Source organism: Podarcis pityusensis (genome assembly GCF_964106645.2).
Source record: "Podarcis pityusensis genome assembly, chromosome: 3".
NCBI lineage: Eukaryota > Metazoa > Chordata > Lepidosauria > Squamata > Lacertidae > Podarcis > Podarcis pityusensis.
This window is the reverse complement of record NC_138026.1, coordinates 7848235-7861679: the sequence shown is the minus strand read 5'-3', so window position 1 is coordinate 7861679 and position 13445 is coordinate 7848235. Positions and strand designations below refer to the sequence as shown.

General features: G+C 42.5%; 2 protein-coding genes across 2 annotated transcripts in view; one reads left to right on the top strand and one right to left on the bottom strand.

The window, feature by feature from the left end:
* Positions 1 to 1050, bottom strand: part of VPS36 (vacuolar protein sorting 36 homolog) — a 29511-nt gene extending 28461 nt beyond the window's left edge. The window contains exon 1 of the mRNA XM_080999229.1: positions 819 to 1050. Within this exon, the coding sequence (XP_080855355.1) occupies positions 819 to 914 (96 nt within the window). The 5' untranslated portion in view covers positions 915 to 1050. The remainder of the gene's footprint in view (positions 1 to 818) is intronic.
* Positions 1051 to 2189: 1139 nt separating this feature from the next.
* CKAP2 (cytoskeleton associated protein 2) lies at positions 2190 to 11527 on the top strand. Its single transcript, XM_080999152.1, has 8 exons — positions 2190 to 2309; positions 4365 to 4422; positions 5471 to 6306; positions 6899 to 7112; positions 8086 to 8253; positions 8618 to 8684; positions 9275 to 9623; positions 10651 to 11527. Exons 2-8 carry the CDS (start codon positions 4411 to 4413, stop codon positions 10895 to 10897), a joined length of 1893 nt encoding a protein of 630 aa, XP_080855278.1. The 5' UTR covers positions 2190 to 2309; positions 4365 to 4410; the 3' UTR covers positions 10898 to 11527.
* The last annotated feature ends 1918 nt before the right edge of the window (positions 11528 to 13445 follow it).

Genomic DNA, 13445 nt, shown 5'->3' with positions numbered 1-13445 from the left:
TGTTAAGGTTTAAGTTAAATTTATAAGAACTATGATTTGGAAAACCGTTAAAAGGATATGCATTGAAATTCAAACAAGGGGAAGCGAGGAAGTCACTTAACAATGTTAATAAGTGTAATTTTAATAAGGTTATGATTTATGTTTATTTGTTTACTTGTTTGTCTATAATTTTTTGAAAACCAATAAAAAAAATTGGGGGGGGGGAAACAAAACTATACTTCTGGACACCTTGCCTAAGGATGATCTACAGTTCCAATACCTGCGACAGGTAAGAGAAATCAGTCCAAGCCCCACCCAATGCTGTTGGGGGTATTTCATTTCACAGTGCCAGGCAAAATACTCCCTGCAGGTAGAAAACGGAGCGGAGAGGAATTGGAATACAAAAGAGGGAGGTATGAGGAGGTCCGGGAAATAAGTAAATGTAAAAGTTGTGATGAAAAGATGGAATTGTTTTTAACTGTTTTTTCTTTTTGTATTTTGTATGGTGTATTTTTCTTTCTATTTTAAAATTTCTTTTTTTTATTATTAAAATGCCTCTTTTCATGTGAAACTTCAATAAATATCATTTAAAAAAGAAAACGGAGCGGAGAGGGGGGGCAGCAGCAGCCTATCTCCCCCTGACACCCTAGCTTTCTAGATGCAGAGAGCCTTCCCTCAATTTTCTGCGGGAGGTTTTTTTCTTGTTAAAAATCCTCCTCAAGGACCTCTAAAGGAGGAAAGCTCTGCCTGCTTCCTCCAGCCTCCGCCTTGCCTGCCTAGCCCAGGCCGGTGTCGGCTCCCCGGCCCGCTTGCCCCGCTCCCCGGCCAGCTCCCCCGACCTTCTCCTCGCCGTCGTAGAGGCGGACGCCGCGCTGCTGCGTGACCAGGTTCTCGTGGATCTCCAGGAGGCCGGTGGTCCAGCCGAAGCGGTCCATGGCGCTTAGGCCAAGGCCGGCCTCCCTCCCTCCCTCCCTCCCTCGGCAGGCAGGCAGGCGGGCGGCGGGGATGGCGGAGCCGCCCTCCGGCACCTCCCCGTTTCGGAAGCGGAGCGCGAGGCGGGGAAATGGGCGAACCGGCGACGAGGAGGCCGCCTTGGGGCGGGCGGAGGAGGAGAAAGGGGAACGGCGCATGCGCACCCCGCCTCCGCACTCGATCAAAAGTATTTGCCTTCTCCCAGCCCCTTGACTGATTAAACCATCTATAACCTATTAAACTGGGTGGGTGGGTGGGCTACGTTTGCTTTTGCTCTTGTTTCATTATGTATTTTGTGTTTTCAGAGACTGTTTGTGTTTTCCCAGTATGATCCATGTGTACAAATGTGATAAACAACAGCAACGTCCATCTCTTTGCCCGCCCACAGTTCAAAGCAAAGCCTTTTATTGCCTCAAGTGAGCAGATGATTCACTCCAAACATGAAGTCAGCGGATACTGCTGCATTACACTTCTAACTACCTAAGTCTACTACATTTTAATATTTTAATGTTTCAATATTTTAATGTTGTATTTTAATTTTGTTTTTAAGTTGTATTCATTCAACTTGTTTTTATTATTGCTTGTTAGCTGCCCTGAGCCCAGCCTTGGCTGGGAAGGGCGGGGTATAAATAAATATTATTTTTATTTTTATTTTTAATATTATTATTATTAAAATGAGGCTGCATTTTCAATTATATTTTAACCTGTATTTTAAATTGGTTGTTTTTTTTAATTGTAATTTTACTGGTGTTAGCCGCCCTGAGCCCAGCTCTGGCCGGGGAGGGCGGGGCATAAATACAAATTATTATTATTATTATTATTATTATTTAGTCAGATGAAGAGGAAGGGCAGCTCAAGAGACAATTCCATGCACAATGAATGCAATTAACACCAACATTTAAATTACACACATGCATATATGCGCTCTTGGACGAAACAATAATAAAAAATTCCCTCCATACACCCAACCCTCCTTTCCTGGGAAGTATTTGCATGCATGCGTTCCCCTCTTCCCACGCTAGGAACTTGAATGGACCGTTGAAAAGTATTTGCCCTTCCCGCTCATGCGCACTTTCCTCGTTTGAAGCAGAAACCGGCCTGGAACAACAGCTCTCGCCCCATATATGGAAGTGAGGGGGCGGTGCTGTGGGCGGACTCGGCCGTACCCCAGCAGCCAATAGCACCGCATCTCCCCCTCCCCGGGGCGCGTTCATTCTAATTGGACGATTTCAAGCTCGCAGGCCAATCGCGTTCCGGAAGACCGTTTCGCCTCGCGCGTGATTTAAACCGAAGTTGCGAGCCGCCGCGAAGGAGAGTGGCAGTTGCGGAGACGAAGTCCGGTCGAGCTCCTCACGCAGGTGAGCGCGATAACGCAAGCTTATTTAATAATAATAATAATAATAATAATAATAATTTCCCCCAGCCGCTCAGGGAGGGGTGGTGATGACGAGTCGTCTGTGGTTCCTCCACAAGCAGATAAAACAGAATTTTACCCTTTGGCCCGGAGCCATGCATTCAGACAGACCGTTGTCGCTTGGGCGGGTGTTCCCCATATTATTATTATTATTATTATTATTTATTATCATCATCAACATTGTTGTTGTTTAGTCGTGTCCGACTCTTCGTGACCCCCTGGACCAGAGCACGCCAGGCACTCCTGTCTTCCACTGCCTCCCGCAGTTTGGTCAAACTCATGTTCATAGCTTCGAGAACACTGTCCCACCATCTCGTCCCCTGTCGTCCCCTTCTCCTTGTGCCCTCCATCTTTCCCAACATCAGGGTCTTTTCCAGGGAGTCTTCTCTTCTCATGAGGTGGCCAAAGTATTGGAGCCTCAGCTTCAGGATCTGTCCTTCCAGTGAGCACTCAGGGCTGATTTCCTTCAGAATGGAGAGGTTTGATCTTCTTGCAGTCCATGGGACTCTCAAGAGTCTCCTCCAGCACCATAATTCAAAAGCATCAATTCTTTGGCGATCAGCCTTCTTTATGGTCCAATTCTCACTTCCATACATCACTACACTATAGCTTTAACTATACGGACCTTTGTTGGCAAGGTGATGTCTCTGCTTTTTAAGATGCTGTCTAGGTTTGTCATTGCTTTTCTCCCAAGAAGCAGGCGTCTTTTAATTTCGTGGCTGCTGTCACCATCTGCAGTGATCATGGAGCCCAAGAAAGTAAAATCTCTCACCGCCTCCATTTCTTCCCCTTCTATTTGCCAGGATTTGATGGGACCAGTGGCCATGATCTTCGTTTTTTTGATGTTGAGCTTCAAACCATATTTTGCGCTCTCCTCTTTCACCCTCATTAAAGGGTTCCTTAATTCCTCCTCACTTTCTGCCATCAAGGTTGTGTCATCTGCATATTCGTCCGTAGATCTCAGGGAGGTTCACAACGATACGATATCTTTATTGTCATTGTCCCATAATGAACAATGAAATTGGAAATCTACATAAAACATTCAAAAACCCCTAAAAACTGAAACTCTATTTTAAAATACAGTATACTATAGAGACTCCTTATGATGCGTTTAAAACCAGAATTGCATTTGCGTAGAAACTGTTTCTCAGACGGCTAGTCCTGGTCTTTATAACCCTATACCTTCTTCCAGAAGGCAGAAGCTGAAAGAGATCGTTTCTGGGGTGTGTACTATTCTGCGCTATCTCTGCAGCTTTCTTCTGGCACCTGACAGCATAGATTTGATCTAAGGTGGGAAGAGTGCACCCAGTTATTCTCTCTGCAGTCTTTACAACCCTGGACAGCATTGTTTTCCCCCGGGCCGTGCAGCACACAGACCATAAGTTAATACACTCTCCACAGTACAATGGTAAAATGCCATCAACAGGTCCTCCCCCTCTCCAGCCGTGATTAAACCAACCACCGTTGTATCATCTGCAAACTTAATGATCTTATTACTGGGGTATTTGGGAGCACAGTCAGCTGTATAGAGCGTATATAAACACAGGCTCAACACGCACCCCTGCGGCATCCCCATATTCACGATAAAATCCGCAGAGACATAAGGCTCCTCTTTATTCTCTCTTCGAAAACGCGTCAGTCTCCGGTGCTATGACAGCCAGGATGTGGGGCTCAGACTTGCAAGCTGTCAGGATCTCCTTTGCTTGCCGTGTTCCCATAGCTCCGACCAGCCTCTAAACTGCTGCCCTCCTCTGTGCGGAGGACCCTGCTTTCCCTCTTTAGATCAGTTGGCAGAGGCTCAGCTCCCGTGCTCCTCCTAGGCTCATAGAAATGGATGGACGCGATGCTTAGGACAGGACAGTGTACATAGTTTACAGCTATGTCTGAAGTGTGGGTCTGCAGGATAAGGCTTTTTTCAGTTGTGGTGTCAAAGCTTTGGGAATGCCCTCTTGTTAAGCGATCCTGGTGCTCAGCTCTTGTTTTTTTGGTCCCCTAACAGCTTATCAAGCAAAGGCCGCAGGACAATTTTATTGGTGAAGCAAAAAATGGAAAGTCCTGTAAGTATATGTCTCTTGTATTCATTCACTTGAATTTTGGACTCAAGGTGGATTATACTAGTTTGTAGTTAAAGAAGAGAATGAGGAATCTATTTCTAAAAGACAGACAGCTAAATTTATTTATAAGCCCAGGAATTTCCAGATCATAACTCTAATAATGCATTAGTAGCTTTTATAACTTGTTTAAAAATGTTAACTATAAATTAACTAATAAAAAGTCTAAACCGGCTTTTCTTGCTCGTTACATTTATATTACACACATATCTACATACCCATACATACTGTTTCACAGTTCTTGATTGATTGCTTTACATACAATGAAAATGGGGTGGGGAGCAGTGTTCAAAATTCCCATTGTTCTAAGGGCATTTTGCAACAGGGAATTTCATTAGTGCGAGCAGTTTCTGAGCTCTGTGCCTAAGATTTCAGGTTAAAACTGCAGAGTGGAAGGAAAGGCGGACCTTTTTCTGCCTCCCCACTTCCATCTGCTCTCTGAAGACTGGAGAAGACTTAAGAATATTAGGGGAGTGGGCAGGGGAAAGACTAGACCAGACATGTCCAACAGGTCGACCGCAATCGACAGGTAGATCCCCTGCTGATCGCAGTCGATTGCAGTCTCTTGGAGTTGGACATGCCTGGACTAGAGCATGTGAAAAATGGACATAATATTTTAGTTGCTGTTCATTCATTTTCAGCTTTGTATTCTTGTTGTAAAAAAAAAACATGTGCCTAGACATTCCATTGTTGTGCCCATAACCTAGGTTTAAGCTGTCATTTAGCTCCTAGCTTTCATCTGTTTCTAACAACAGAATTAGATCTAGAGATTTTTGTCTGGCATTTCTAATTACCTGGTAGTATTATTCTCTGGAGTATATTACACTATGATAATATAGGAAATAATGGTGTTGAAATAATATCATTTTCCTATTTAAAGAAAAAGTAAAGCAGATATTCTTATAACCATTTTGTTTTTCATGTGGCTATGTGCACCGCCTTTATGTTGGAAAGCGTGGAGAAAAAGGTCTATAATGTTAATTTAATATTTCAGGAAAACAAAGAAAATGCAGTTGGACCTCTATGGACCCAAGTGGATGACATGTTGGAGGAAAACTTAGCTTCTCCAAAAGCTTTAAAGTCTCCTGTCATATTGAAGCAGATTTCTTTGGCTGAAAACTGTAGCCCTCTGGCTAGTACAAAAACAAACTGTAGCCCCCTGGCAGTTGTTTTTGAACCAGCTAAAACGAAAAGCCAGCACATGTCCTTTAACCAGACCTCCTTACTCAAAAGAAATGGAAAAGAGAAAGTGCTGAAAACAGCTGCACCACCCGTCTTCATTCCACCCCTTTCAGAGAAGCGTGCGCTTGGCTCATATTGTGGTAGGATAGTAGAATCTAAAATAAACTCCTTCAGAAGAAAACCAGAACATGAGAATAGGAGGCACACTATGGCTGCTGCTCCTAAATCAGCAGTGAGGACTCAATCCACAAGCAGCATTACAGGCAAAAAGGATGATAGAGTCACCAGCACAGTTAATACTTCTAAGTCTGTTGCTATTGCCAAACCTGCAGCTGTTCTCTCACTTCAAGCCAGGCCTCCTGTGAAGGTGCCTGTTGGCCAGCCAAAGCCCATTCTGAACCATGAGACAAAAACTATCAATAGAACACCAGTGAATAATGGGGCATCCCAAAGAAATCCTAATAGGAATGGGAAGCTCGTCAGTGCTAACAGATCTGTGCACAGAACAAAGAAAAATGCTCCAATGAAAACTGGACTTGGACCACATTTAACAGGACCTGTTTCTGAAGCTCGTGGTGCTGTCTCAGCTTTGAAATCAGCTGACGGCGTCAGAAAACATAATCCAGCGAAACCTGCAAAAGGAATAAGGTAATAGAAAGGTGTGGGGATAACATTGGCTTAGATCTCTGTGAATTTAGCATATGCACAAGTTATTGTGCTCAAAAACACAAGCAAAATTCTTTTGAGGTCAACTTTTTAGGTGTAGGATACTGATACAGTGGTACCTCGGGTTACAGACGCTTTGGGTTACAAACTCCGCTAACCAGGAAGTGGTTGCTCCAGGTTAAGAACTTTGCCCCAGGATAAGAACGGAAATCACGCACCAGCAGGAAGCTCCATTAGTGAAAGCACGCCTCAGGTTAAGAACCATTTCAGGTTAAGAAGGGACCTCTGGAACGAATTAAGTTCTTAACCCGAGGTACCACTGTACTATACACAGATGGGGAACCTCTGGCCTGCAGGCCACGCTTGGCCCACAGTGGGGTCCAATTTGGCATACCAGTCCATTTTCCTCAAGTCAAACCTACCTCTTGTTTACTACCAGTTATTTACCCATAGTTAGGCATTTGGGCGTCATTGGGTTACATCTGCATTGGGTCTGTTGCATGGCCTATTCCTAATTACATTATGGGGCAAAGCAGAATGTTGATAACTTACTAATATACTGACTTGTTTGTAGAACCCGACCAGCTGAACGGCCACCATTGACAGGGCTAAAGAAGCTGCCACCTCCCATATCTGTTTATACTCTGCCTGAAAGAGAATCCTTTCATCAAACTATAAAAGAACCAGTTGAATCCTTCTGGTCTGCCCTTGCAGACGAAGATGAACAAGGACTACTGAGTGACAGCGTCAATAAGACCCTTGTGGAATGTCTGCACTTAATTGAGGAGGTGAGGCCTCTGTTAAGCCACAGTCATGAGGAAATAAGCTTTTGTATATGTTCAATACTTTCACTCAGCTCTGTAAGACCATAAAAGGCAAGACCATGTTGGATTTTAAGGGGAAATTGGGTTGTTTTGGGAGACATTTTTAACGGATGATTTGTTATACCTTGGTGGTAGAACGTATGCTTTGCATGCAGAAGGTCCTCCTAGGTTCAGTCATTCTCATATCCAGGTAGTGCCGAGAGAGACTACCAAAGGTTTGATTTAGTATAAGGCAAGCTTCCTGTGTTCCTAGGTTCCTTAATGATAAAATCCTGCTGTGTTTGCAAGAACTTCTCCATTATACATGGGACCAGATGAATTCATGCTGTACAAAATAAAGTCACATTTTCCCCATGAGTTGTTTTCGTTTAGAGGTGATCGCACAAGTATGAGGCAGAATATAATCCGAACAGATGGCTCCTGAGGGAAAAATTCTGCTGTTAGATATTTGCTTAGGAGATAAACCCCTTGCAGAACATGGGGAATAATTCATGAGCAGGGATAAAGATGCTATTGGCTCCCCCTTGCAGGCCTAACCCACTTTCAATTTAAGATGAACAATAAGAGGAGTAACTGGTGGTCCACAGATTTGTTAGTCACTGGTAACAATCTTTAGTTCTGTTGACTGGACCTCAGTCAGCACAAGCCGTATTGCAGAGGACAGAGAGGTCCAGCATGCTTATTTAGGGTGGGTTGCAACAGAGGAGATCTTCCCCAAGTTCTGTGCTAAATACGGGGAGGCATTGGGTCTCTGCTGTACCCTAGGCTTTGAAGACATGGTCCGTAGTCTTTGAAAACTTATACCACAAGAAATCTGCTAGTCTATAAAAAGTGCTGCAAGAGTTCAGTGTCACTGCAACAGATTAACCAGCAACCTCTGGAATTCATATTACATAACAACTTTTAAAAAGTAAGACAACATATAATCTATCTTTAGGGTTATCCAGGTGATGACATACATTCCACTTTGGAAAAGCTGAGCTTGTCTGTGCCAGATGCAAAGAAATTTGCCAAATACTGGGTATGCCAGATGCGTCTCGAAGAGTTTCGCTCCATTGAAAAGGTCCTTGCTATCTATGAAAAGGCAATTCTGGCAGGAGCACAGGTAAGAATTCTTAAATGTTGTTATTGTGTTAGCATTTATATTTAATTAGAGTAATTTTAATGCATTCTGCAGATGAGGCTTTATTTTCTAAAATTCTGTGGTTGTGTCCTCTACCATGTAAAAGCTTATATTTATTGACTTTTCATCCAAGGAACTCAAAGTGGTGTACGTACTGTAGTATTTTATCCTCACAACAACTCTGTGAAGTAGATAGCTCCAAAGTCACCTAGTGAGTTTCATGGCCAAGTGGGAATTTAGTCTTGAGTCTTCGCAGTCTTAGTCCAACGCGAACCGCTACAGCACACTGGCTAATTACAATTGACTTGGGCATGATCTGGTACTAACAAAATCACATTTATTTTAGCCCAAGGATGAGTTACGGCGTACATTAGCAGATGTTATGAAGAAAACAAAAATCACATCTAAACCTGGTAAGATTAACTATTTTTAATTTAAGATGGTCATACTCCCCAACTCCCAACCTGTTGCCCTTAATTTAATAGTTTTATAACAAAGCAGAAACTTTAACTGGAGATTATCTGCGCCCATTAATTTGAGTGCAATTATTAACATATTAACTTTTTTCCCTCTTTTCCCTTTGTTCCTTAAAGCATCTGGCTCCTAACCTTCTTAGCTGTAACTCTGTTGCTATCGTTCCACATTCTAAAAGCTGAAATGTATAGTCGGTGAAGATATTTCTGTCCTTGGTTTGCTATACTGTGACTCTGCTTGTTGCCTACATTTTAAAATTACCTTTCTGGAAAGATGGACCATTCTTCATCAGGTTTTATCAAGATACTTATTTTGAACGTATAGTCGCAACTTGTTTGGAAATACAACCATTCATCCTATTTTTGTAACAAAAATGTGCTACAAATTCTGCTTCATAGTGAATGTGATTTAACTATCAAAAGATATGGTACTAGTCTACATTGAGTAAGTTAACCCCTGAATTTCATTTTTTTTCACAGGAAAATGTTCTGGGTCACCTTGACTTATGACAGTGTATTTCTATTTTCAGAGGAATGTGTGGAAAAAGAAATCACTCTAAATCATGAGGCCGAAGTTCACTTAGATGAAGAGAAGATAGAAAACGCTTTCAAGGAATTAAACGTCAATAACAAGATGGAGTCTGGTAATGAAGTGACTTCTCAAAAAGCAGAGGCTTGTTTGAAGTCTGAACAAGAGAGCATTGCAGTTGAAGAAAGGCACCAAAATAAAGAAGAGAAGCCTACAGTTCTCAAAAATGAAGAGCAGGATAGCGGCAATGCAGAGGGAGAGAGAATACTAGAGTTCCCAACTCCTGAAACTGACAAAGGGGGCTCGTACTTAATTAAGTATAACTTGTCAACTACTCCCTCCTTGATAAGGTAAGTTGCCTCTTCAGGTTTACATTCTCTATCCGGTTTCGAATGTGGGTGGGTCACTATATTTGACACCTTTGTTCAATCTCAAGCTGAATAGAGAACTCAGTAAGTAATTGGGGGGGGGTGATTCTGCCAGGTATGGCTTATTTATTCATTTATTTTGCAAGCCTTTCAAGGGATATCAAAGTAAACTTGCAACTGAGAAAGATCATTCCAGTGAACCACAACAAGTCCTAATCTTCTCACCCAGCTCTCCAGTTCAGTTTGAGATTAGTGCTGTAGAGAGAATAACTTAATTACCGTATTTTTCGCTCTATAGGACGCACCGGACAATAGGACGCACCTTGTTTTAGAGGGGGGAGAACAAGGAAAAAAAAATTCTCCCCCTGTCTGCCCAGCGCCCCTTCAGCGAAGCGGCAGGAGGTGCTGCGCAGAGAGGGGGAGAATTTCCCCCCTCTTGTTTTCCCCCTCCAAAACAAGGTGCCGTTTAAGGTGCGTTCAGGCGGCTACCTTGGACGCCTGCAGAGCGAGAGGGATCGGTGCGCACCGACCCCTCTCGCTCTCTAGGCTTCAGGTTCCTTTCGACCTGCTCTTTGGAGCTGGGGGGGGGGAAGCCCACCACCAGCCCCAAAGAGCAGGTCGGGGAGCAGTGGAAAGGCGCGCAGCAGAGAGGCTGCTGCCATAGTCGCGCATCACCTCTCCAACCGGGAGAGGGTCACGGGGGGCTTCTTTAGCCCTGCGCGCGCTCTCCCGGCTGGAGAGGTGGCGCACGGCTAAAAAGGCTCCTGCCATAGCCGCGCGTCACCTCTCCAGCCGGGAGAGGGTCGCAGGGATATGGCTTCTTCGCTCCATAGGACACACACATATTTCCCCTTCATTTTTGAAGGGGAAAAAGTGCGTCCTATAGAGCGAAAAATATGGTAATATTCAGTGTCAAACTTTATGTCTGCTTGCATTATAACAAGTTGTAATCTTGCAAATATTTTGTATTTATGGCCTACCTCTTTTCCCTCCCTCATTGATCTCCAAGCACAAATAAAAAAATGCAGGGTGACGGTAACCATCCTGCAATCAAGGATCTGAAATTTTTAACTCCTGTGAGACGTTCTAGCCGCATACAAAAGAAGGTGTGTAAGTTGCCAGATATGTTGAAAGACCACAACCCTTGTGTTTCTTCACTTGAACAACTTGAAGAATTCGGAGCTGAAGGCATTGGTTTCATCTACAGACACAACAGTGCACTGCGCAAACTCTGTACCCAACAAGGTCAAGAGTGATTATGGCACAATTTTAAGGTTTCTTTGAAATGATCAGAAACAACACGAGCGACATTGCTTTTGATGCAACTAATAATAGCTGTATTGAATAGAAAAGGGTCTCATGGGTGTATAAGGTGTGATGTATTTTAACAGTGAGTAACGCTTGGTCATCTATTTGGTTTATGGATGTGACCATCAAAGTGGTTTTCCTTGGTTATGTTTAGTAATATGCCTTTAATCTGCAAGTGTAAGTTCTAAGAATAAGGTGGTCTTTTATTGTGTGTGTATTTTTCATTTTCAAATAAAATAAACATCTCTGAATCGTGATCCAGTACAGACGTAATGCTCACATTCCTAACCATGGTTAAGAAATGTGAAGCAGGTCTTGAGATGGCACACTCATAACTTCCTCTGGCCTTAACGCTAATTCAATTCTAGCAGTAACTACTAACCCTACTATTCAGTATATACAATTTTTTCAATCTCTTGTAAAACTTGTCTCTAAAATTTAGTGCTATCCCTTTAAAAGCCTGTTTGTATAACTTTTCCATAGAACTTTTCCACTGCAGAAGTTTAAAAACATTTTAAATGAATGTTTAAATCTTGGTTTATAGTAACACATGTTTAAAATAAAATAATTTATATCCACTTTTTTGTGATATGTTTCTTCCAGAAAGAATTAAGCTAAGCACTTTATAAGAGAGGAAAACAACAGATTCAAATATCTTGTCCTAAAGCCAACGTAGACTGCAAATATATTTTATACTTGAGTAGATGCTCCATGAGATCTACCTCTACCTAAACAATCAGATTCCTCTCCTAATTCAAAGACACTATGGAGACCTGTCTAAAAAACCTCTTGACTGCTTGGCTTGATTTAATGGGCCTTGGGATTCTCCCAGAAAATAGTGTATTTTAAATCTTCACATATGCAACAAGAAAACTTAATGCACCAGGAGATAATTACAAATTCAAACAATTTTTATTTTTTTAAAGTTTCTTTATATCCTTTTGTAGTTCTTACAATTGTTTTTTCAAAACTTAATTCTAAAATTTTCAAAGGTTATTTACACAGTGCCATCCATATGTAGGGTGCTTACAGCCAATAAGATGGTAGTTCCTTGCTCCAAGGGGCTTCATCTAGAAAAAGGATGGAAACAAGGAAAGACAACTGATAAGGATGATGTGAATTTAACAGAAACAAAATTGGTTCCTTTTTAAAGAGGGTGGACTGGAACTGAAATTCCTTTTAAAATGAACTTTCCAAGCACATCACGTTTTCACGTTTTATCTGCAATTGTTGCTGTTTTTTTGTGTTGAATATTACGTACTGAAGTTCTCACCCTGGGCCAGCAGGGGGAAACTGTAGATAGTTTTCACTCAGCTCCACATATGCAAATAAGGGATTGAAAGTAATGTTCAGTGATTGGGTAGTTATAGAAAGTCTTATAGTTGCGTTGTAGTGGAGCTCTACATAAGCAGGCTGGCTGAACCCTTCAGTTCGTTTCTGTTCTGGCCTGTGAATAAGCAAGAGCTGTTTGAAGAATCGCTGTGTCGTCTGATATGTTCACCCACAACTTAACAAATATATGCTATATGGTAATTTATGGACCTAATAGGTATCTAAAGCCATTTGCACATAACAAAATATGTATTTTATCAAAGCAATTGTTGAAAAGTCCATGCAGAATGTAGGCTATATACAGAAACTATAGTGATCTTTTAGGGAGCAGGCTAGCAGGTGGGGCCCATGATTTACATCAAGCACATCCAACAGGTAGATCGTGATCTACCGGTAGATCACTGGATGTCTGTGGTAGATCGCTGGCTCCCCTAAGGAAAACTAAACATTTTTGCCTGCACCCCAAAACAGGGACTTCCTTCTTAAAAGCTCAACAACTGTGACCTGAACCCAAAAAAAGGGGGTAGATCACTGCCCATCTTTAACTGGTGAGTAGATTGCAGTCTCTTGGGAGTTGGTCACCCCGATTTACATCATAGGAGCCTACACAAAACAAAACACTTGCTGTTTTATTTTGTTTTTTATCTTATATTTTGGAAATGCATGTCCAGGTTTTTTTTTAGTTTTTTTTGGGGGGGGGCCCAAGAGAGTGGGGCCCTAAGTTATAGCTTGTCTAACTTATACGTAAATCCAGCACTGCCTACCTGTCAAAGTGGCCACCAGGGTGGGGGAACCCCAAGATCCAGCCTGACAGGCTAAAGAGGTTCCCCCACTCCTGCCCTAAGCTAATATCACTCTTCAAACCTGTCTATCCAGTGATATATGGACCCTGGGATGCATTCTGTATGAGCTGTGCACTCTTAAACATCCAGTAAGTACCCTTCCTTATGTGGTACCTCGGGTTAAGATCTTAATTCCTTCCGGAGGTCCGTTCTTAAACTGAAACTGTTCTTAACCTGAAACACCACTTTAGCTAATGGGGCCTCCTGCTGCTGCTGTGCCGCCGGTGCCTGATTTCTGTTCTTATCCTGAAGCAAAGTTCTTAACCTGAAGCACTATTTCTGGGTTAACGGAGTCTGTAACCTGAAGCGTATGTAATCTGAA